The sequence below is a fragment of the Pelophylax lessonae genome, assembly GCF_965119305.1.
Source record: "Pelophylax lessonae genome assembly, chromosome: 8".
Taxonomy (NCBI): Eukaryota; Metazoa; Chordata; class Amphibia; order Anura; family Ranidae; genus Pelophylax; species Pelophylax lessonae.
The window spans coordinates 22198490-22225433 of NC_138775.1; the positions used below are offsets into that span (position 1 = coordinate 22198490).

The 26944-nt window shown below is 44.2% G+C and overlaps 1 protein-coding gene across 1 annotated transcript in view; it reads left to right on the plus strand.

Annotated features, from left to right (window-relative positions):
- The first annotated feature begins 910 nt into the window (after positions 1-910).
- The window catches only part of LOC309561460 (laminin subunit beta-1-like), a 168221-nt gene continuing 142187 nt past the window's right edge, over positions 911-26944 (plus strand). Inside the window, exons 1-2 of the mRNA XM_082265398.1 lie at positions 911-1153; positions 19334-19437. Coding sequence (XP_082121524.1) covers positions 19383-19437 — 55 coding nt within the window. The 5' untranslated portion in view covers positions 911-1153; positions 19334-19382. The remainder of the gene's footprint in view (positions 1154-19333; positions 19438-26944) is intronic.

A 26944-nucleotide genomic window follows, 5' to 3' on the forward strand; every position in this document is an offset into this window, starting at 1 on the left:
ACATCTAGTTGATCATACCGGATCTAACAAATATCTTCCAATATAGCTAATTGTTTGGTCAATTTTTTTGATAAGGGGGGGCTGATAACGGGTTAGCCCCCCCCCCCCCTGCAAATAACTGTTAATATCTCTACTTCTGTGTGAGATCTATTGCAAACAACAATTGATCTAACCTGATCTAACAAAGATCTAACCAACTGCATATGTTTTGTTTAAGTCCCAATTCACACTAGCGCGACTTGACAAGTCGCCGTGGGTGGCCTGCCATTGATTAGCACAGGACCCGTTCTAATAGGAGCGACACAAGTCGCTCTGACTTAGAAAAAGGGTCCTGTACTACTTTGGTGCGACCTGGAGGCGACTTGCATTGACTTCAATGATATGAAGTCCGTGCATGTCGCGCCGAGGTCGCGGTGCACTTCACAGGTCGCCCCGGCAAGTCGTGTCGCCCCTGTGTGAATGGGCTCTAAAAATCTTGATATGGGGGGGGCTAACACGGCTGAGGTCAATAAATGACATTTTTGGTTTTGCATTTAATACCACTTTGAACTACAACTGCCGGTGGTGTTTCCGATATTTTGCTCGTTTTGGTACTCCGGGGCTCAACTTGTTTGCACCGCTTATGGAAAGTACATAAATGATATAGGAGGCCGGGCACAGCGATGGCGTGGTGATGGCTAGCCCCGGTAGGACTTGGAAACAGGTCCATAGCAGCGGGCCACAGGACGGGTTCCTAATAAGAAAGCAGCAGAGGCTCCAGGCTTAGTGTATGACCCACAGAGCAGAAAGAATCAGGCTCCGCATTCCTGTAGCCTGGAAACCGTGCGCTCCCCTTTCAGCCCTCCGCTCACCAGTGACAGTACCCATTTGAATAAGAATCGCTCCATTTGGAAAGAGAATGGAGGGGGGGGGGGAGAGTGGCCCGGTTATCCCTGCCCGCCAGCTCCATCCCCGCTTGTTTGTTTTCACATTGCTAGTGTTCTCACGCTGGAAGTTGGTATAACACCCTCTGTGCACTCAGAAAGCTGCGCCGCGGCGGTCTCCGGCCCAAGCTGGCAGATAAGGCTCCCAGTTATCTGCTGAGGCTTCCTTGAGTTTGGTTTCTAGACGCAGAGTGCTAGAAGACGAGCGGACTCTGACGCACAACCCCAAGGTAACTGATTTCAAGTTATACTTTGTGTAGTCGCAGAATTAGGTCAGCCTGTCACCCTGACAATAGTAGGGGGGGGGGGGTCCTACAAAAAGTGTTCTCAAAGGAAAAGACTCCTTGAGAGCGGGGACTGATGTAAATGTATAATATATATATAAAGGAGTAAATTGATGGTGCTATATAAGTACCTGTAATAAATAACTATATAAATAAATAAAATAAGGCGTACAGAGTACATACAGTATATGTCCACAGGGTGTACAGAGTAGGAAGAGTTCCCTACTGCACCTGATTCTTTAACCACTTAAGCCCCGGAAGATTTTACCCCCTTCCTGGCCAGGGGGTATTTTGCGATTCGGCACTGCGTGACTTTAACGGACAATTGTGCGGTCGTGCGACGCTGTACCCAAATGAATTTGACGTCCTTTTTTTACCACAAACAGAGCTTTCTTTTGGTGGTATTTGATCACCTGTGCGATTTTTACTTTTTGCGCTATAAACAAAAAAAGAGCGTAAATTTTGCAAAAATAACAATATTTTTCACATTTTTTTATATGAAATTCCCCCCCCCCCCCCCAAAAAATGTAAAAATCTAAATTTTTTTACATTTTTGGACAATTAGTTTTCTGCTACCTATGTTTGGTAAAAAAAATCACAATAAGCGTATTTTGATTGGTTTGCGCAAAAGTTATTGCGTTTACTAACTAAGGGAAAGATTTTTGTCATTTTTGTTGTTTTTTTTTTTAACGAGTAATGGCGGCGATCTGCGAATTTTTTTGCGGGACTGCGACATTGCGGCGGACAGATCGGACCCTTGACTGACATTTTTGACACTTTTGGGGTTACCAGTAACATTACTACAGTAATCAGTGCTATACATATGCACTGTTACTGTAAAAATGACACTGGCTGTGAAGGGGTTAAGTTTATTGGAGAGGGAGGGGTTAAGTGTGTCCCTAGGGGCGTGTTTCTTACTGTGATTGGATGTGGCTTGATGTGTAACAGCACAGATCAACGGTCCTACATAGCAGGACCGAGTGATCAGTGCTTTTGTACAGGGGAGAATGACAGGCGGCTTTTTTTACATTAGCCGTCTGCCTTTCTCCCTCTCTACCCGACGATCGCGAGTGAACGGCGGACATCGGGTCCCCTATTCGCTCCCAGGCTAGCGACGTACCGGTACGTCACTTTGCCTGGGAGGGGCTGACCGCCGGCGTATATAGTCGGGCGGCGGTCGGCAAGTGGTTAAGGCTACGTTCACATGTCGGTGTAGCGATCGCAGGCAGAATCACCGCGATTCTGCCCGCAATCCGGAAATCATTGCAGATCGCGGGACGCCTGTGCGATGCCCGTGATTTGCAATAGCACCCCAAACACTGTGCGATGTTGCTGCGATTTCCACCTGCCGAATCGCGGGAACATCGCGCAAACAAAATCACGGGACAAATGACGCCCCAAAGAAGCTCTTGTACCTTTTTTGGGCGTCATGCGTCCCGCGATTTTCTTTTGCGCAATGTTACCACGATTCGGCAGGCGGAAATCGCGGCAACATCGCACAGCGTTTGGGGTGCTATTGCAAATCACGGGCATCGCACAGGCGTCCCGCGATTTGCAATGATTTCCGGATTGCGGGCAGAATCGCGGTGATTCTGCCCGTGATCCGCTACGCCGACATGTGAACGTAGCCTTAGTGTCAGATCACATTATAGCGATGTCAGACATCGCATGTGATTCGCACCCTGCACTGCTGTGCAAATCACATGCAATGTCTGTGCGATGCAAATTCAGTCATACAGATTGTGTGGCTGGATTCGCATCGCATTCGGACCAAAGTCGCACAAAACCTTTTTTTGGGTCCACACCAAAATCTGATTGCATGGATGTTCACACCTATGCAATCCAATTCCTGTCTGAATTGACAGTTCGCACTGTGATATGTGAACTGATCTGGGGGTGTCATCAACTTTGTATTGACACCAGCAGTTCGCAGAGTCGGATGCGATGCGGGAACACGCAGTGGATTGGCAGGGTTCCAGCATCGCACCAGGGTGAACCGGCACTTACAGTATGTCCCAGAATAATTCATGCTCTTTTCTTTTTTTTTTTTAAGTCTCTAATACAGCTACAATCACTTTACCACATGATCCCGGAATTCATAGAGATTTCCCTATATACATTTTTTGCATTAAACGTTAATAAAGATGGCTGGATGGATGGATGGATGGATGGATGGGTGGATGGAGTTTGTAATTTATGTGATACCTTTCATTGGCTAACTCAAGTTATTAAGGGACAAAAGCCTTTGAAAAACTTAGATCCCTTCTTCAGGATTTCTACAATTGGAGATCTAAGGGGTCCTGCATATTTAATAACCTGGGGGGGATTTTCTAAAACTGGAGAGTGCAAAATGTGGTACAGCTCTGCATAGAAACCAATCAGCTTCCAGGTTTTATTGCCAAAGCTTAATAAAACAAGCTGCAGTTAGAATCTGATTGGTTACTCTGCACCAAATTCTAAGTGCTTCTGTTTTGATAGATGGATAGATAGATAGATAGATAGATAGATAGATAGATAGATAGATAGATAGATAGATAGATAGATAGATAGATAGATAGATAGATAGATAGATTTGTGGAAAGATTGATTGATTGATTGATTGATTGATTGATAGCTTAGGATTTATACCTTTACTACTGCTGACACACTCATGTTTAAGAGAGAGTAGATAGATAAGATAAATACATTGCTTAGATAGATAGACAGACAGATAGATAGATAGATAGACAGACAGACAGACAGACAGACAGACAGACAGACAGACAGACAGACAGACAGACAGACAGATAGACAGACAGACAGATAGACAGACAGATAGATAGATAGACAGATAGATAGATAGATAGATAGATAGATAGATAGATAGATAGATAGATAGATAGATAGATAGATAGATAGATAGATAGATAGATAGATAGATAGATAGATATCAAATGTTTAAACTGAGAAAATGAACCATTTTAAGAAAAAAATAAAGTCATTTTAAAAATTGATGGCAGCAGCACTTCTCAAAAAAGTTGGGGGTGGGGCCATGTTTAGATCAGTGTAGCATCCCCTCCTCTTTTACCAACACTCTGTAAATGTCTGTGAACGGTTGCTGGAGTTTTGGGAGAGGAATGTTGTCCCATTCTAGCCTGATATAGGGTCATCTTTGTCATCTTTGTCATATTTTTCATTTAAAGATGCTCCAAACATTTCAAATTGGTGAAAAGTCTGGACTGCAGGCAGGCCAGTGAAGCACCTGGACTCTTAAGCCTCGTACACACGCAACTAATTTTGTTGCATGTTCGTCGTTGCGTCGTTCGTCTTTTGTCCAGAGTGGTGTCTGTTGGTTGGAATGTGCTCTAGACTGCACACGAATTTTGTCGTCCGACAGAATTCTACTTCAGAAGTGATGTCATGTGTTGGTTTGCTTTCTTTGTGTTCTTTCTTCTCTGAGCATGCCCAGTCTTGCTCATAAGATTTTTCCCTGTCGAAATCTGTACTGACTGCACGAAAATCGGACGTGTTTTGACGGTGGACAAAAATTTTATAGTCTGCACACCAGAATTTTTTCGGCCGAAAAGTCGTTGTCGGTTGTCGAGAGCACCATACTAACAAACCGAAAATCGGCAGATCGGTCGTCGGATGAAAATTCCCGGCCGAATTTCGACTCGTGTGTACGGGCCTTTAGGTAGCCATACTGTTGTAATAGATGCAGTATGTGGTTTAGCAATGTCTTGCTGGAATATGCAAGGCTTTCCCTGAAAAAGACATCATCTGGACAGGAGCATATGCTGCTCTAAATCCTGGATATATCTTTCAGCATTGATGGTGCCTTTCCAGATGTGGAAGCTGCCCATTCCATACTTAATAATGCCCCCCCCCCCGTCTTACCATCAAAGATGGAGGCTTCTGAACTGAGCGCTGATAAAAAGCCAGGAGGTCCCTCTTCTCTTTAGTCCGGAGGATGCAGCGCCCATGACTGCCGAAAAGAATGTCAAATTTCAATTTGTCTGATCCCAAAACAGTTTTCCACTTTGCAACAGACCATTTAAAATGAGCTTTGGCCCAGAGAAGACGGCGGCGTTTCTGGATCATGTTGAGATATGGCTTCTTCTTTGCATGATAGAACTTTACCTTGCATTTTTGGATGTCTCGGCGAGCTGTGTTCACAGACAGCGATTATTGGAAGCATTCCTGAGCCCATGCCCATCATGTATATCACACAATCATGCCTGGTTTTAATGCAGTGATGTCTGAGGGTCTGAAGATCACCGGCATTCAGTATTGCGTTTCAGCCTTGTCCTTTACACCCAGAGATTTCCCCAGATTCTCTGAATCTTTTGATGATATTATGTTCTGTAGATGATGATATATTTAGCGTCTTTACAATTTTACGTTGAGGAACATTATTCTGAAATTGTTTGATATTTATTTTGATGCAGCTTTTCACAGATTGGCGAACCTCTACCCATATTTACCTCTGAGACACTCTGTGGTTGATTCACTAAAGGAAATAGGCTGTGCACATTGCAAAGTGCAGTTGCTCCAGAGCAGCGGCGGCCGGTCCATAACGGGTGCACGGGCGCCGCCCCCTAATCCCTATGCGCCAGCCCCTAATCTCCATGTGGGGCGCCGGATGCATATATTTCTATGAGTTTTTTCTTTTTTTTTTTCGAAGCGCATGAGCCTGAAGCTCTAATTGGCTTAAAAAAAGTTGGGCTCGGGGCGCTGAGCACCTCGCCCCGAGCCCACCTACTTGTGACATTAGCGAATGTTGATTCGCTGTTGTCTTCCTGCTTCTCCTCCTGGCTAATCAGGACAGGAAGCAGGTCCTAAGACTGGATTGGCCGGGAGGAGAAGCGACCGGATTGGGCAGGGAAAAGAAGCCGGGGGAAGCTGCCCACGACCTGGATGTGGTGTGTGCGGGGCTGGTGGGCACTGCCTGCTACTTCTACCTGTACCGGCCGCTGCCATCTGCATCCGAGGAACCTTTACCTATACCTCCCAGCGGGCACTGCATATATACTGTGGGCTGGCTGGCGGATGAGCAGGTGGGCGAGCGGCCGGGGGGGTGGTTTGTTTGCCGCCCCCCCCCAAAAATGGAGCACCAGCCACCACTGCTCCTGAGCTTAGTAAATGAGGTAAAGCTTCACTTTACAAAGAATACCCAATCACATGCAAGGAAAAAAAAAAAAAAACAGCATTTTTGCTTGCACATGATTGGATGATGGAAGTCAGCAGACCTTTTACTGCTCATTTACTGGGCTCTGGAGCAACTGCACTTTACAGGGTGCAACTGGACTTTGCAAAGTGCACAGCCTTTGGTAAATCAACCTTTCCTACTCTCTAAGATGCTCTTTTTATACCCAATCATATCACTGACCTGATAACCTAATTAGTTGCAAAATGTTCTTCCAGCTCTTCCTTGTTAGTACCACTTAAAGTACTTTTGCCAGCTTTATGTTGCCCTGTCCCAATATGTTGCTGCCATCAATTTCACTATTTTTCCTAAAATGGCACAATTTCTCAGCTTAAACATTTTTTATTATGTTTTCTATTGTGAATAAAATACGGGTTTATGAGATTTGCAAATCATCGCATTCTGTTTTTTTGTAGCTTTTACACAAACTCCCACCTGTCACCAATGTTGTTTCTACGTTGGTGGCAATAAAAAGTTTAATAGACAAGTACATATTTTTTTTTTCCTACTTTTATACAGGGACATGTTTTGGGATATACACATTTTATTTTTGATTATGAAGGCGGAGTTCCTCTTTAAGTAGTGGATGTGTATAGATTCTTTTTTGGAGAATACAGATACACTTTAACCACTTCTGGCCTGGAAGGTTTTGCCCCTTTAATGATCAGGCCATTTTTTGCGATTCGGCACTGCGTTATTTTAACTGACAATTGTGCGCCTGTGCGACGCTGTACCCAAATAAAATTGATGTCCTTTTTTTCCCACGAAGAGAGCTTTCTTTTAGTGGCATTTGATCACCTGCGCAATTTTTTTTTATTGCGCTATAAACAAAAAAAAAAATATATATATATATTTTTTACATTCTGCTATATAACATTCCCAAAAAAAAGAATTAAAAAAAAAAGTATTTTGCTACATATTTTTGGTAAAAGGAATCCCAATAAGTGTATTTTGATTGGTTTGCGCAAAAGTTATCGCATCTACAAACTAGGGGAAGGATTTATGTCATTTTTATCTATTTTATTTTTTTTTATTAGCAATGGCGGCGATCAGCATCTTTTAGAGGGACTGCGGCGGACAGATCGGACACCTAACTGACATTTTTGACACTTTTGGGGGGACCAGTGACATTACTACAGTAATCAATGCTAAAGAATATGTACTGTTACTGTAATAATGACACTGGCAGGGAAGGGTTAACCCAGGGGCGATCAAAGAGTTAAGTGTGAGCCTAGGAGGTGCTTTCTAACTTCATGGGGGAGGAACTTATGGAATCAACACAGAGACCTGTGATCCTATATAGATCACAGGCTCTCTGTGTTCATTCCAGAGAGAAGAACGGTCGGCTGTGTTTACAACAGCAGTCCGTCGTTCTCTCTTCACGGGGAGCGATTGCGGGTGCCCGGCAGCAATTGCGGATGCCAGCCCCATGGATTGACTTCCCCACTGCCTAATGGGGGCGGGCACGCGCCTCTGGCAGCATGCACGCGCCACCCAGCGCTCCCGTGAACCGTCGAACAGGTACGGCGGATCGCGCAGCCGAGCCAGCCTGCCGCAGTATATCTGCGGTGGGCGGTCGGCAAGTGGTTAACATGCATTAAATAAACAGTAATAAATATACTGTTAAAGTAATAAAATAAACAAACATTATTATGCCCCCGTTCACACTAAGGCGACCTGTGAGGCGACCTGGTCGCCTCACAGGTCGCCGTAGGTCGCCTTCCATAGGGAAGCTGCGGACCCGTTCTAATAGGAGCGACACAAGTCGCTCCGACTTAGAAAAAGGGTCCGGAGCTTCTTTGGGGCGACCCGGAGGCGACCGCCATAGACTTCAATGTTATGAAGTCCGTGGCGGCCGCTCCAAGGTTGCGGCGCGCTGCTCGCACCGCGACCTCGGAGGTCGCCACCCGAAGTCGGATCGCCCCTATGTGAACGGGGCCTAAATAAACAGCTCCCTGCTGAGCGGTAATTTTTTAAACTTCTTTTTGCTCTGATACGTCTCCCATGGCAGTGCCAGGCTACTCATGCCCCTTTTTTTTTTTTTTTTTTAGCAAAATTTTCAAATTGGCCGTGAAAAAGTTCAGAACAAAAAAATACAAGATTTTTCCCCCATAGACTTTAGACGCCATGTTCAGGGAATTGTGTTTTTTTTTTTTTTCAAGTGTTCAGTGAACATCCAGAAATCATTATTAAAGTGGAAGTAAACCCTCCTATAGTCTTCAACTGCCATTATGCTGCACGTGTGATCAGTTATGACACCAGCCATTGGATGGTTTGACAGTTTGGTTGAGAGCACAATCAATGTGACAGCTAGCAATTGCAGCATGCCAGGAATGTTACCTATTATTTGAAACTATCAAATCGATGGGTTTACTTCCGCTTTAAGGTTCCGTTCACATCTAGGCATTCTGGATTGTGGGTGGAATCACTTGGAAATTATTGCGATCCCAATAATTTCCAATGGCACCCCAATCGCAGCGCGGTTTTGCTGCGATTGTCACCTGACGAATCACAGTAAAATTGCGCAAACAGAATCGCGGAACGCCCTGTCGCTCAAGAAAAGTTATTTTGAGCGACAGGGGCGTCCCACGATTCTGTTTGTACGATTTTACTATGATTCCTCGGGCGACAACCACTGCAAAATCCCGCCGCGATTCATAGTTGCCAACATTTCAAAAAAAATTTCCAGGGACACTTTGCAGCACAGATATCAATTACCACACCCACTTCCCTGAAGCTCCGCCCACTCTGCATAATTAATCTTGCCTACTTATCAGATTATAGGGTCTACTCCAATATAGAGAGAATTACAGGAAATTAAAAAGGGAATTTCAAACTTAAATCGGGGTTCCACCCAAAAGTGGAACTTCCGCTTTAGGGAGTCCTGACCCCCCGACATGCCACATTTGGCATGTCATTTTTTGGGGGGGGGGGGGAGCGGGTACCTAGTTTTGACAGGTACCCGCTCCCACTTCCGCTCGGAGCGCCGCGGCGCCCTGAGCGGAAGTTCTCCTCTCCCCCTCCCTCCCTGCAATCTTCTGGGACATGTCAGAGGTCCCAGAAGATTGCCGGCCAATCACGGCGCGCAGCGCGACTCGCGCATGCGCAGTGGGTACCCGGCTGTGAAGCCGCAAACTGTAACAGCCGGGTGCCCACAGCAGTGATGCCGGCGCCGAGGGAGAGGATCGAGGCTTCCGGCGGCCGCATCGCTGGACCGTTGGACAGGTGAGTAAATGGCTTGAACTCCGCTTTAAGGCCACAGTAGCAGAGTTGGAATAATTCTCCCATTCAGCTGCACTACTTCTGCATAACATTTATGGGCAGCCTGATTAACAGGCGCTTCCAGGGACAATATAAATTACCTGGGACAGTCTCCTATTTGCAGGGACTGTCCCAGGAAAAAAGGGACAATTGGCAAGTATGCGCGATTGGGGTGCCATTGGAAATGATGGGGACCGCTGGCAGAATCGCAGCAATTCTGCCCGCAATCCAGAACGCCTAGATGTGAACGGAGCTTAACTGTATCCCTTGTTTTTGATATGTTGGTTTACTGAAGAACCTCTTTAAAAAAAAGTATCTCTAATTAGTCATTGTATTGTAGCTTTGTAAAAAGGGAATATTATTTTTCCTTTTGTCCCCGCATCCTTGCATGAGAGGAGCGGAGTCCCTTGTGTGATGGTTCATTACAGATACAGCTAATTGTCACAATGCATTGAGCTATTGCTACTGAGCCATCCATGACCAGTGCATGCTGGGAGGGCAGGCCCCTATATTAAGGGGGACAGGGCTTTCTCTGTATGGGACCCACCCAATTCTTTTAGCTTTTACACAATAAACATTTTTATTTTTATGTGCTTTCCTCAAATCCGGACGAGATTTAAATGATCTGAAGAGTTCATTGGCTGGTTCATTGATCTAATGGCACCTAAGATACTGATGTGTGATGTGCTTAGAAATAGGTTGCAGCCCGCGGTATTCAGGAGCTGTGCCAGGTGGCTGCACGCTGCTCCTGGCACAAACAATGCCGCGCAGAACATGGTGAAATCATGTCACAATTCATTAGAAACCAACAAGAGCAAAGGGGCGTTACAAGGCGGCGGGCACCTAGATGCTGATACTGTGGGGCTTGCAGCATAATATACAGTGTACTATATAATATATATATATATATATATACACGGCTCAAAAAATGAAAGGAACACTTTGAAAACACATCAGATTTCAATGGGGAAAAATCTCATCCTGGATATCTATACTGGTATGGACTGGGTAATGTGTTAAGATCTATACTGGTATGGACTGGGTAATGTGTTAAGATCTATACTGGTATGGACTGGGTAATGTGTTCAGATCTATACTGGTATGGACTGGGTAATGTGTTAGGATCTATACTGGTATGGACTGGGTAATGTGTTAGGATCTATACTGGTATGGACTGGGTAATGTGTTAGGATCTATACTGGTATGGACTGGGTAATGTGTTAGGATCTATACTGGGATGGACTGGGTAATGTGTTAGGATCTATACTGGTATGGACTGGGTAATGTGTTAGGATCTATACTGGTATGGACTGGGTAATGTGTTAGGATCTTTACTGGGATGGACTGGGTAATGTGTTAGGATCTATACTGGTATGGACTGGGTAATGTGTTAGGATCTATACTGGGATGGACTGGGTAATGTGTTAGGATCTATACTGGGGTGGACTGGGTAATGTGTTAGGATCTATACTGGGATGGACTGGGTAATGTGTTAGGATCTATACTGGGATGGACTGGGTAATGTGTTAGGATCTATACTGGGATGGACTGGGTAATGTGTTAGGATCTATACTGGTATGGACTGGGTAATGTGTTAAGATCTATACTGGTATGGACTGGGTAATGTGTTAGGATCTATACTGGTATGGACTGGGTAATGTGTTAGGATCTATACTGGTATGGACTGGGTAATGTGTTAGGATCTATACTGGTATGGACTGGGTAATGTGTTAGGATCTATACTGGGATGGACTGGGTAATGTGTTAGGATCTATACTGGTATGGACTAGGTAATGTGTTAGGATCTATACTGGTATGGACTGGGTAATGTGTTAGGATCTATACTGGTATGGACTGGGTAATGTGTTAGGATCTTTACTGGGATGGACTGGGTAATGTGTTAGGATCTATACTGGTATGGACTGGGTAATGTGTTAGGATCTATACTGGGATGGACTGGGTAATGTGTTAGGATCTATACTGAGGTGGACTGGGTAATGTGTTAGGATCTATACTGGGATGGACTGGGTAAAGTGTTAGGATCTATACTGGGATGGACTGGGTAATGTGTTAGGATCTATACTGGTATGGACTAGGTAATGTGTTAGGATCTATACTGGTATGGACTGGGTAATGTGTTAGGATCTATACTGGTATGGACTGGGTAATGTGTTAGGATCTTTACTGGGATGGACTGGGTAATGTGTTAGGATCTATACTGGTATGGACTGGGTAATGTGTTAGGATCTATACTGGTATGGACTGGGTAATGTGTTAGGATCTATACTGGTATGGACTGGGTAATGTGTTAGGATCTATACTGGTATGGACTGGGTAATGTGTTAGGAAGGAAAGGATGCCGCATCGTTTGATGGAAATGAAAATTATCACCCTACAGGGAGCTGAATTCAAAGACACCCCGAAAATCAAAGTGAGAAAATAATACAGCAGGCTAGTCCATTTTGCTGAAATTTCATTGCAGCAACTCAGAATGGTCCTCAGTAATTTGTATGGCCCCCCATATGCTTGTATGTATGCCTGACAATGTCGGGGGATGCTCCTAATGAGACGACAGATGGTGTCCTGGGGTATTTCCTCCCAGATCTGGATCAGGGTATCACTGAGCTCATGAACAGACTGAGGTGCAACCTGGTGGTGTTAGATGGACCAAAACATAATGTCCCAGAGGTGTTCTATTGGATATAGGTCAGTCAAGCGTGGGGGCCATTTAACGGTATCAATTCCTTCTTCCTCCAGGAACTGGCTGCCTACTCTTGCCACATGAGGCCGGGCATTGTCGTGCACCAGGAGGAACCCAGGACCCACTGCACCAGCGTAGGGTCTGACAATGGGTCCAAGGATTTCATCTCAATATCTAATGGCAGTCAGGGTGCCATTGTCTAGCCTGTAGAGGTCTGTGTGTCCCTCCATGGATATGCTTTGCAGACCATCACTTACCCACCAGCAGTGAGCACAGGGCCCACTAGAGCAGTGGTCCTCAACTCCGGTCCTCAGGGCCCACTAACAGGCCAGATTTTAAGTATTACCTTGGGGAGATGCAGACTAGTGATGCAATCACTGAGCAGCAAATTATATCACCTGGGATATATTTCAGTTATCTTGCAAACCTGGCCTGTTAGTGGGCCCTGAGGACCAGGGTTGGGGACCAGGGCACTAGAGGACATTGGGCCCTCAGGCCACCCTCATGAAGTCTGTTTCTGATTGTTTTGTCAGAGACATTCACAACAGTGGCCTGCTGGAGGTAATTTTGTAGGGCTCTGGCAGGGCTCATCCTGTTCCTCCTTGCACAAAGGAGCAGAGACCGGTCCTGCTGATGGGTTAAGGACCTTCTATGGCCCTGTCCAGCTCTCCTAGTGTAACTGCCTGTCTCCTGGAATCTCCTCCATGCTCTTGAGACTGTGTGGGAGACACAGCAAACCTTCTGGCAATGGCACGTATTGATGTGCCATCCTGGAGGAGTTGGACTGCCTGTGCAACCTCTATAGGGTCCAGTTATCGCCTCATACTACCACGAGTTACATTGACCGTAGCCAAATGCAAAACTAGTGAAAAACCATCAGAAAAGATGAGTAAGAAAAAAAATGTCAGTGGCCTCCACCTGTAAACCAATCCTGTTTTGAAGGCCATCTCATTGTTGCCCATCTAGTGCACCTGTTGTTAATTTAACAACAAAGACAGCTGTAACTGATTAACAACCCCTTCCGCTACTTAACTGACCAGATCAATACCCCAGGAGTTTAACTGACTTGATGCTATACTTTGATTAAAAAGTGTTCCTCTAATTTTTTTGAGCAGTGTATATATTTTATTCTCTAAGGCCTCTGCTTAAAGAACAAAAAAACAAAAAAAAAAAAACAAATATATATATATATATATATATACACAAACCCAATTCCAAAAAAGTTGGGACACTGTACAAATTGTGAGTAAAAAAGGAATGGACTAATTTACAAATCTCATAAACTTTTATTTCATTCACAATATAATATAGATAACATATCAAATGTTGAAAGTGAGACATTTTGAAATGTCATGCCAACTATTGGCTCATTTTGGATTTCATGAGAGCTACACATTCCAAAAAAGTTGGGACAGGTAGCAATAAGAGGCCGGAAAAGTTAAATGTACATATAAGGAACAGCCGGAGGACCAATTTGCAACTTATTAGGTGAATTGGCAACATGATTGGGTATAAAAAGAGCCTCTCAGAGTGGCAGTGTCTCTCAGAAGTCAAGATGGGCAGAGGATCACCAATTCCCCCAATGCTGCAGCGAAAAATAGTGGAGCAATATCAGAAAGGAGTTTCTCAGAGAAAAATTGCAAAGAGTTTGGAGTTATCATCATCTACAGTGCATAATATCATCCAAAGATTCAGAGAATCTGGAACAATCTCTGTGTGTAAGGGTCAAGGCTGGAAAACCATACTGGATGGCGGTGATCTTCGGGCCCTTAGACGGCACTGCATCACATAAAGGAATGCTACTGTAATGGAAATCACAATATGGGCTTGGGAATACTTCCAGAAAACATTGTCGGTGAACACAATCCACCGTGCCATTCACCGTTGCCGACTAAAACTCTATAGGCCAAAAAAGAAGCCATATCTAAACATGATCCAGAAGCGGAGGCGTTTTCTGGGCCAAGGTTTATTTAAAATGGTCTGTGGCAAAGTGGAAAACTGTTCTGTGGTCAGACGAATCAAAATTTGAAGTTCTTTTTGGAAAACTGGGACGCCATGTCATCCGGACTAAAGAGGACAAGGACAACCCAAGTTGTTATCAGCGCTCAGTTCAGAAGCCGGCATCTCTGATGGTATCGGGTGGCATGAGTGCGTGTGGCATGGGCAGCTTACACATCTGGAAAGGCACCATCAATGCTGAAAGGTATATCCAAGTTCTAGAACAACATATGCTCCCATCCAGACATCGTCTCTTTCAGGGAAGACCTTGTATTTTCCAACATGACAATGCCAGACCACATAATGCATCAATTACAACATCATGGCTGCGTAGAAGAAGGATCCAGGTGCTGAAATGGCCAGCCTGCAGTCCAGATCTTTCACCCATAGAAAATATTTGGCGCATCATATAGAGGAAGATGGGACAAAGAAGACCTAAGACAGTTGAGCAACTAGAAGCCTGTATTAGACAAGAATGGGACAACATTCCTATTCCTAAACTTCAGCAACTTGTCTCCTCAGTCCCCAGACGTTTGCAGACTGTTATAAAAAGAAGAGGGGAGGCCACACAGTGGTAAACATGGCCTTGTCCCAACTTTTTTGAGATGTGTTGATGCCATGAAATTTAAAATCAACATATTTTTCCCTTAAAATTATTTATTTTCTCAGTTTAAACATTTGATATGTCATCTATGTTGTATTCTGAATAAAATATTGAAACTTCCACATCATTGCATTCTGTTTTTATTCACAATTTGTACAGTGTCCCAACTTTTTTGGAATCGGGTTTGTATATATATATATATATATATATATATATATATATTTTTTTTTTTTTCTTTTTTTTAAGCAGAGGCCTTAGAGAATAAAATAGTGGGTGTTGCAGTGTTTTATGCCACGCGATCTTTGTGCAGCACGTTTTAAACATAATGTTTTTTTTTTTTAAAAGTACCCTTTAATGAATTTTAGTGAACACAAACACAATATTTTACTCAATTTTTTTTGTGAAATATAAAAGATGATGTTACATTGAGTGCATAGGTACGAAACATGTCACACTTTAAAATTGCACACCCCCATGAAATGGCAACAAACTACTGTAAATGAAATTATCCACAGGTGATGCTTTAAAAGCTTTTTCAGGTTACCAGTTTAGCGCTACACAGAAGGTCTGGTGCTAGAATTCTTGCTTTCACTCTGACGTTCATGGCGATACCTCACATGTATGGTGCAATTGCTGTTTACATATGCGCGTGGGACCTACCTGCACCTACGCATTTGCGTGTGAGCACGGTGGGATGGGGGGCCTTTAAAAACATTTTAATTTCAATATTTATTTTATTAACATTTTTTTTTTTACACTGAATGTTTTATATTCATTTATTTTTGCATCAACTTTATTGCTATATTGCTGGCAGCTCTCATACGTCTATTTCCCAAAGACAACCTCTGCATATGACGCTGAGCACGTGCACTCAACTTCTTTAGTTGACCATGGTGAGGCCTGTTCTGGGTGGAACCTGTCCTGTTAAACCGCTGTATGGTCTTGGCCACAAAGCTGCTAGACCTAGACCATCTTTATGTAGAGCAGCAATTCTTTTTTTCAGATCCTCAGAAAGTTCATTGCCGTGAGGTGCCATGTTGAACTTCCAGTGATCAATATGAGAGAGTGAGAGCGATAACACCAAATTTAAGACACCTGCTCCCCATTCACACCTGAGACCTTGTAACACTAACGAGTCACATGATACCGGGGAGGGAAAATGGCTAATTGGGCCCAATTTTGACATTTTCACTTAGGGGTATACTCACTATTGTTGCCAGCGGTTTAGACATTAATGGCTGTGTGTTGAGTTATTTTGAGGGGACAGCAAATTTACACTGTTATACAAGTTGTACACTCACTACTTTACATTGTAGCAAAGTGTCATTTCTTCAGTGTTGCCACATGAAAAGATATAATAAAATATTTACAAAGATGTGAGGGGTGTACTTACTTTTGTCAGATACTGTAAGTATTCATAGCCTTTGCCATGACACTTAAAATTGAGCTCAGGTGCATCCTGTTCCCACTGATCATCCTTGAGATGTTTTAACATCTTAATTGGAGTCCACCTGTGGTAAATTCAGTTGATTGGACATGATTTGGAAAGTCACACACCTGTCTATATAAGCTCCCACAGTTAAAGTGGAGTTCCACCCATTTTAGTAACTTTAGATGTATGTAATCTCCTTTAAAACTACTTTTACCAATGGAAACTTTTTTTTTTTTTTTTTTGCTAGGAAATACCTTTTTTTCTTCTTTATTCATCCTCACTTCCAGGTCCGGGCGCCGATCGGCAATTACGTCATTCGGCGATTCGCAAGGGCTGCTGGGATTTATCTCATGGGATGAAATCTCGCATTATTACACGGGTGTCCTGAGCTGTACTGTATGTTTTGGATTGAGTCCGTGCTCTGCCCCGCCTCAGCCCCGCCTCCTCTCAGTGAGCTCTACGGGATATACTGTAATGCTTTCAGCCCTCGCTCACTGAGAGGAGGCGGGGCGGAGCACGGACTCAATCCAATACATACGAGTACAGCTCAGGACTCCTGTGTAATAATGCGAGATTTCATCCCATGATATTTCATGAGATACATCCCAGCAGCCCTTGCGAATTGCCGAATGACGTAATCGCCGATCGGCGGCCGGACTGTATGTGCTTCTGGAAGAATGGTCAAACATTCCCATAGACACACACCTAAACCTTGTGGACAGCCTTCCCAGAAGAGTTGAAGCTGTTATAACTGTAAAGGGTGGGCCAACTAAATATTGAACCCTACAGACTAAGACTGGGATGCCATTAAAGTTCATGTGTGTGTAAAGGCAGGTGTCCCAATACTTTTGGTAATATAGCGTATATACAGTAAAATTATATATAATGTTTGGGGGTTCTAGGTAATTTTCTAGCAAAAAAAAAGATTTATGCAGATTTATGTGAGGAATGTCAGAATTGGCCTAGGGGGTAAAGTGGTTAGGCTGTGATTTACATTCAAATATAAAATGCGTTCAGTTGTCATTGAATATGATTTTTAACAATAACAGTAATTTTTCTCTGTTTTATTTATTTATTTATTTATTTATTTATTTATTTATTTTTTGCCTTGTGGAGCTGCAGTTTGCATTCCATCATCTTTCCATTATTAGCACCACAACTTCAAAGGGTCAGAACTGGAACTCTGATACTGGGATAGTGACAGTGCGCTCAAAATAGGCAATCTGATTCCTATGAGCAATGCTATTTTGTCAATGCTAATCTTTATGACTGCCCCAAAGTTGTTATGCGCTTTATAGCCAAACTTCTGTGGACACTCCTGGAAATTTTGAATTCAGGTGTTTCCAGTGAAGGGTACTGTTAACCACTTAAGCCCCGGAAGATTTTACCCCCTTCCTGACCAGGGGGTTTTTTGCGATTTTTTACTGCGTGACTTTAACGGACAATTGCGCGGTCGTGCGACGCTGTACCTAAACGAATTTGACGTCCTTTTTTCCCACAAACAGAGCTTTCTTTTGGTGGTATTTGATCATCTGTGCGATTTTTTTGATCATGCGCTATAAACAAAAAAAGAGCATCAATTTTGCAAAAATAATATTTTTCACATTTTTTTATATGAAATCCCCAGAAAAAAATGTAAAAATCAAAATTTTTTTAACATTTTCGGCCAATTTGTTTTATGCTACATATGTTTGGTAAAAAAAATCGCAAAAAGCGTATTTTGATTGGTTTGCGCAAAAGTTATCGCGTTTACTAACTAAGGGAAAGATTTTTGTCATTTTTGGTGTTTTTTTTTTTAACGAGTAATGGCGGCGATCTGCGATTTTTTTTGCGGGACTGCGACATTGTGGCGGACAGATCGGACCCTTGACTGACATTTTTGACACTTTTGGGGTTACCAGTGACATTACTACAGTAATCAGTGCTATACATATGCACTATTACTGTAAAAATGACACTGGCAGGGAAGGGGTTAACTGTATTGGAGAGGGAGGGGTTAAGTGTGTCCTAGGGGCGTGCTTCTAACTGTGATGGGACATGGCTACTAGTGTAAAAACAGAGATCAACGGTCCTACATGGTAGAACCGTCTGATCTCCATTTTTACACAGGGGAGAATGACAGGCGGCTTGTTTACATTAGCCGCCTGCCTTTCTCCCTTCCCGGCGAACGATCGCGAGTGACCGGCGGACATCGGGTCCGCCGGTCACACGCACTGACTTGTTAGGGAACGAGCCGGGGTGGGCGCACGCCTCAGCGGGCGCGCGCTCGCCCGCTATTGGTTCACAAGCCAGTGACAGGCTAGTGACGTACCGATACGTCACTTTGCCTGGCCGGGGCTGACCACTGCAGTATATGTACTTGCGGCGGTCGGCAACCGGTTAAAGCTACAGCATACAAAGACGTTTTGCACAATTGTGCACCTCCAACGTTGTGGTAAAAGTTTGGTGAAGGCCCTTTTCTGTTCCACCATGACTGTGCCCCTGTGTGCAAAGCCAGCCAGCCCCACAAAGACATGGATTGATGACTTTGGTGTGGAGGAACTCGAATGTCCTACGCAGATCCCTGACCTCAACCCTACTGAACACCTTTGAGGATAAAGAATGCCAAGTGTGGCACAGGTCTTTTCATCCAACAAAAGTACCTTGCTTTACAAATACTTTTTTTGGTGAATGGGACAAACTCCGACAGACACACTCCAAAATCTCTTTATAAAGGGTGCAGGTTGTTAAAGTTGCAAAGAGTGGAGGCCAACGTCATATCCATGCCCATGGATTCTGGAATAGGTGCCCACCAACCTTTAACCATATAGTGTAAGTAGGTGTAGTATGATGGCAGTATAGGCTCTGTGGACTATTGTTGAAAATTGGTAAATAACATTTGTATTTATATTTTTATTATATAATGAATGGTTGATCATGCTCTGATTAGACATTTCTTCTTGCAGTAAGGTAAATTGGTTCCAGCTGTGAAATTTGAAGCAAACCCAGCTGCAGATGACTTTCTGGAAAACAATATGGCGACAGGAATGGCTGTCTTTCATCCTTGTCGGTAAGAACTTTAAATCAAGGGTTTTGAGTACTGCTACACTAATACTGGGGGGGGGGGATCCAGAACAAAGGCACACTTGACACTTGGGGGTCCCAGAAAAATGACATACTGACACTTAGGGATTCAGAACAATGACACATGAAAACTTGGGGGTGCAGAACAATGACACATTGACACTTGGGGGTCCCAGAACAATGACACATTGACACTTGGGGGTCCCAGAACAATGACACTTACACTTGGGGGTCCCGGGACAATGACAAAATGACACTGAAGGGTCCCAGAACAAAGACACCCTGACACCTGGGTGTCCCAGAACAATGACACATTGACACTTGGGGGTCTAGAACAATAAAACACTGACACTTGAGGGCCCCAGAACAATGACATACTCACACTTGGGGTCCCAGTACAATGACACACAGACACCTAGGGGTCCAGAACAATGACACACAGACACTTGGGGGTCCAGAACAATAACACAATGACGCTTTGGGTCCAGAGAGCAATGTTACACTTAGGGGTCCAGAACAATGATACAATGACACACGGGGTTCCAGAATAATGACACACTGACACTTAGGGATCCCAGAACAATGATACAATGATACTTGGGGGTTCCAGAATAATGACACACTGACACTTAGGGGTCTCAGAACAAATTATACAATGATACTTGGGGTTCCAGAGCAAGGGCACATTGACACTTGAGGGTCCCATAACAATGATACATTGACACGTGTTTTCTAGAACAATGACACACTGACACTTGGGGGTCCCAGAACAATGACACACGGACACCAGTGTCCTGGAACAATGATCTACTGTAGGTACATATTGGGTATCCAAACCATGACCCACTGACCCAGAGGAACACTGACACCTAGAAAACCAGAACAATGTCACGCTGACACTTGGGGGTCTAGAACAATAAAACACTGACACTTGGGGACCCCAGAACAATGACATACTAACACTTGGGGTCCCAGGACAATGACACATGGACACTTGGGGGTCCAGAACAATAATACAATGACACTTGGTGTCCAGAGCAATGACATACTTAGGGGTCCAGAACAATGATACAATGACACATGGGGTTCCAGAACAAGGACACACTGACACTTGGGGGTCCCAGAACAATGACACACTGATACCGGGGGTTCCAAAACAATTAAATACTGACACTAAGACGTCCAGAACAATGATACAATGATACCTGGGGTTCAAGAGCAATGACATACTGACACTTGGGGGTTCCAGAACAATGACACACTGACACTTAGAGGTCCCAGAACAATGACACAAAGATACTTGGGGCTCTAGAGCAATGACACATTGACATCTGGGGATCCCAGAATAATGATACACTGACACTAAGGGTCCCAGAACAATGACACACTTACACTAAGGGGTCCAGAACAATGACACAATGATACTTGGGGTTCCAGAACAATGATACACTTACACTTGAGGGTCCCAGAACAATGACACACTGACACTTGGTCCAGAACAATGACAGAATTGGTCCAGAACAATGACACTTGTGGTCCCAGAGCAATGACACGTTGACACTTGGGGTCCCAGAACAAAGATACATTGACACGTGTGTTCTAGAACAATTACATACTGACACTTGGGGGTCCCAGGACAATAACACACTGACACTTGGGGGTCCCAGAACAATGACACATTGACACTTGTGTCCTGGAACAATTACCTACTATAGGTACACATTGGGTATCCAAACCATGACCCACTGACACTGACCCAGAGGCACACTGACACCTAGAATACCAGAGCAATGACACACTGACACTTGGGGGTCTAGAACAATAAAACACTGACACTTGGGGGCCACAGAACAATGACATAATAACACTTGGGGTCCCAGAACAATGACACACATACTTGGGGGTCCAGAACAATGATACAATGACACATGGGGATCCAGAACAAGGACACACTGACACTTGGGGGTCCCAGAACAATGACACACTGATACCTGGGAGTCAAGAACAATGACATACTGACACGTAGGGGTCCCAGAACAATGATACAATGATACCTGGGGTTGCAGAGCAATGACACATTGACACTTGAGGATCCCAGAACAATGACACACTGACACGTAGGGGTCCCAGAACAATGACACAATGATACTTGGGGTTCCAGAGCAATGACACATTGACAATTGGGGGTTCCAGAGCAATGACACATTGACATTTGAGGGTGCCAGAACAATGATACATTGACACGTGTGTTCTAGAACAATTACATACTGACACTTGGGAGTCCCAGAACAATGACACACTGACACCAGTGTCCTGGAACAGTGACCTACTGTAGGTACACATTGGGTATCCAAACCATGACCCACTGACACTGACCCAGAGGCACACTGACACCTAGAATACCAGAACAATGACACACTGACACACTGACACTTGGGGGTCTAGAACAATAAAACACTGACACTTGGGGGCCCCAGAACAATGACACACAGATGCCTAGGGGTCCAGAACAATGACACACAGACACTTGGGGGTCCAGAACAATAATACAATGACACTTGGGGTCCAGAGCAATGACATACTTGGTGGTCCAGAACAATGATACAATGACACATGGGGTTCCAGAACAAGGACACACTGACACTTGGGGTCCCAGAACAATGACACACTGATACCTGGGGGTCCAGAACAATGACATACTGACACTTAGGGGTCTATAACAATGATACAATGATACTTGGGGTTCCAGAGCAATGACACATTGACACTTGGGGGTCCCAGAACAATGACACAATGATACTTGGGGTTCCAGAGCGATGACACACTGACACTTGGGGGTCTAGAACAATAAAACACTGACACTTGGGAGCCCCAGAACAATGACACACAGATGCCTAGGGGTCCAGAACAATGACACACAGACACTTGGGGGTCCAGAACAATAATACAATGACATTTGGGCTCCAGAGCAATGACATACTTGGGGGTCCAGAACAATGATACAATGACACACGGGGTTCCAGAACAAGGACACACTGACACTTGGGGGTCCCAGAACAATGACACACTGATACCTGGGGGTCCAGAACAATGACATACTGACACTTAGGGGTCTATAACAATGATACAATGATACTAGGGGTTCCAGAGCAATGACACATTGACACTTGGGGGTCCCAGAACAATGACACACTGACACGTAGGGGTTCCAGAGCAATGACACGTTGACACTGGAGGGTGCCAGAAAAATGATACATTGACACGTGTGTTCTAGAACAATTACATACTGACACTTGGGGGTCCCAGAACAATAACACATTGATACTTGGGGGTCCCAGAACAATGACACACTGACACTTGTGTCCTGGAACAATGACCTACTGTAGGTACACATTGGGTATCCAAACCATGATCCACTGACACTGACTCAGAGGCACACTGACACCTAGAATACCAGAACAATGTCACGCTGACACTTGGGGGTCTGGTAAGGATGGGGATCTAGAACAGTGCTGCAGTGACACTCCCAGGACAGCGGCACGTTGCTTGTGTCACACCGCAGATGTCATTCTTTATTAATGAAGCATTACCTAGGACTATAGCTCACTGTACTGACAGCATGTGGAGGGTTAATGGGATATTGTACCAGCTGGAGCGCCCTGTGAAGCATGGAATATATGTCTTGTGATTCCAGTGAGGTGCATTGGATGGGAAAGGAATGTAATCTTTCCTCATTGCTGGTAATTTTACAAGAACACAGCGTTCTATCCCGGGAATCACGCTTTCACATTAACCCAACACAGCGAGCAATGCTTAGACCGCCATTACCAGACCTGTGATCAATTTCTCGTATGATTGCTCGTCCAAACATTACTGTTCCCTGGAATAAAAAAATAAAATACACGTCTGCAAAATACACAGAAAATTCAGAGTAAAGTCAGGAGTTTCCGATCTGCCTGCTTGTTCTAAGTTAGGGGCATTGAGTCAGCATAGCCAGGCAACCAGCATTTTCTTAACCACTTGCCGACCGCCGCACGACTATGTACTGCGGCGGTCAGCCCCTACTGGGCAAAGCGACATATCGTTACGTCGCTCGCCCACGAGCCTGTAGGGGGCAAGCAAGCGCCGCTGGAGGCGCGCTCCCACCCCCGCTCGTTCCCTGACATCCCGGCGCGTGTGACTGGCGGCTCCGATGTCCGCCGGTAACACGCGATCTCCCGCTGGAGAGGGAGAAAGGCAGGCGGCTGATGTAAACAAAGCCGCCTGTCACTCTCCCCTGTGTAACTGCAGAGACTATACGATCCTGCTATGTAGGATCGTATGTCTCTGTGGTTACATCACAAGCCACGCCCCCCCACAGTTAGAATCACACCCCTAGGGACACACTTAACTCCTTGATCACTAATAAAATTAACCCCTTCCCTGCCAGTGTCATTTTTACAGTAACAGTGCATATTTATAGCACTGATTACTGTAGAAATGTCACTGGTACCCCCAAAAGTGTCAAAAATGTCAGTTAGGGGTCCGATTTGTCCGCCGCAATGTCGCAGTCCCGCAAAAAAAAAATCACAGATCGCCGCCATTACAAAACAATAAAAATGACATAAATCTTTCCCGTAGTTAGTAAACGCAATAACTTTTGCGCAAACCAATCCAAAAACGCTTATTGCGATTTTTTTTACCAAAAATATGTAGCAGAAAACAAATTGGCCTAAAATGTTAAAAAATTTAGATTTTTACATTTTTTGGGGGGAATTTCATATAAAAAAATGTGAAAAATATTGTTATTTTTTCAAAATTGTCGCTCTTTTTTTGTTTATAGCGCAAAAAGTAAAAATCACACAGGTGATCAAATACCACCAAAAGAAAGCTCTGTTTGTGGGAAAAAAAGGATGTAAATTTAATTTGGGTAGATCGTTGCACGACCGCGCAATTGTCCATTAAAGTCACGCAGTGCCGAATCGCAAAATTGGCCCTGGTCTTTGAGCAGCCAAATCCTCTGGGGCTTAAATGGTTAAATTAGTTCTGTATTTTAAAAAAAAAAAAAATTTAAGTTTTCAGATAAATATGACATTTTAGTGAAACCGCAATCAAGCGTACTCACTGTTAGAAAAAAAATATGATAGCTTTGCTGGAGATATCAGATTACACGCACAGCTGAATTGGAAACGGACACGCCACTGTTCTCTCCTAGCAGAGACTGCTCCAACTTGAAGTTAGCCTAAACTCCATTATAAACCTTAAAATGTCCTGCCTGAAAACAGACCTTATAAGATGCCAGTTTGGCAGGTATTTTAAGTGTGATTTCAGCCAAAAACGTTTTCTTCTTTTTTTTTTAAAATATCGGGGAAGGGTTAGGACTGTGTCAAACATTCCCATAGACACACTCCTAAACCTTGTGGACAGCCTTCCCAGAAGAGTTGAAGCTGTTATAGCTGCATAGGGTGGGCCAACTCAATATTGAACCCTACGGACTAAGACTGGGATGCCATTAAAGTTCATGTGTGTGTAAAGGCAGGCGTCCTAATACTTTTGGTAATATATTGTATTTATATTACAATATATATTCATTTTTTTTTTTTTCAAATACCAGCCTGGCCCCTCCCAAGTTCATGGATTCTTTGCCTAGGCCGGGATAATGCGTTATTGGCTGCCCACAGTCTCCTGGCATATACTGTACATGTCACCCATATGAGGAGGCTGTAGAGCCAAAGTATCTCATTTTCTGACCCTTCAGTCCCATCCAAGACCCATGGCATGTTTGCCCATGCAGGGCATTAACCACTTAAGCCCGGGAAGATTTTACCCCCTTCCTGACCAGGGCCTATTTTGCGATTCGGCACTGCGTGACTTTAACGGACAATTGCGCGGACGTGCAACGCTGTACCTAAACGAATTTCACGTCCTTTTTTTCCCCACAAACAGAGCTTTCTTTTGGTGGTATTTGATCACCTGTGCGATTTTTTGATCATGCGCTATAAACAAAAAAAGAGCGTCAATTTTGCAAAAATAACAATATTTTTCACTTTTTTTTTATATGAAATTCCCCCCAAAAAAATTTAAAAATCAAAATTTTTTAACATTTTCGGCCAATTTGTTTTATGCTACCTATGTTTGGTAAAAAAAATTGCAAAAAGTGTATTTTGATTGGTTTGCGCAAATTTAGCGCGTTTACTAACAAAGGGAAAGATTTTTGTCATTTTTGGTGTTTTTTTTTAACGAGTAATGGCGGCGATCTGCGATTTTTTTTGCGGTACTGCGACATTGCGGCGGACAGATCGGACCCTTGACTGACATTTTTGACAATTTTGGGGGTACCAGTGACATTACTGCAGTAATCAGTGCTATACATATGCACTGTTACTGTAAAAATGACACTGGCAGGGAAGGGGTTAACTGTATTGGACAGGGAGGGGTTAAGTGTGTCCTAGGGGCGTGTTTCTAACTGTGATGGGACAGGTCTCCTATTGTAAAAACAGAGATCCACGGTTCTACATAGTAGAACCGTCTGATCTCCATTTTTACACAGGGGAGAATGACAGGCGCTTGCTTACATAAGCCGCCCGCCTTTCTCCCGCTCTACCGACGATCGTAGTTTGACCGGCGGACATCGGGTCCGCCGGTCACACGCCCGGACTCATCTGTGAATGAGCCGAGGCGGGCGTGCGCCTCAGCGGGCATGCGCTCGCCCGCTATTGGCTCAAAACCCGGTGACAGGCTAGCGACGTAGATCTACGTCACTCTGCCTGGCCGGGGCTGACTGCCGCAGCAACCGGTTAAAGTTCATGTGTGTGTAAAGACAGACGTCCCAATACTTTTGGTAATATATTGTATTTATATTACAATATATATTCATTTTTTTTTTTTTCAAATACCCGCCTGGCCCCTCCCAAGTTCATGAATTCCTTGCCTAGGCCAGGATAATGTGTTATTGGCTGCCCACAGTCTCCTGGCGTATACTGTACATGTCACCCATATGAGGGTAAGTATCTAATTTTCTGACCCTTCAGTCACATCCAAGACCCATGGCATGTTTGCCCATGCACGGCTTTAAAAATGCATAATTATGGAGCCAGCTGTGCAAACGAGGAACAAACAGCTGGCTCCCGATTATGGAAGATTCAAGATGGCGGCATGAAATGGGACATGCGGCAGGTAGTAAAAGGACATCAAAGGATTTTCTGGGCTTGTGATTATGTTTATTCTCCATAAAGGAGCTTCAAAGGTAAGCGCATTATGGAAATGAAATTTTATGGTTAGGGTGAAGTTCCTTGTTAAATAGGACAGTCATGGCATCAGCTGCAGAAAGCCTTTAGTCTGTTGCGTATCATAAAACGTGTCACCAAGGCAAGTTCATGGACATTGCCTGGGCTGACATTGCCACAGTTTTAGATGTTACATATCCCAGTTCTTGGAAAAAGCCCATAACTGACCCCAGGACAGATTATCCAATAATGGGCTCATTGTCAGACTCGTGGCTCCTCTTGCGGTGC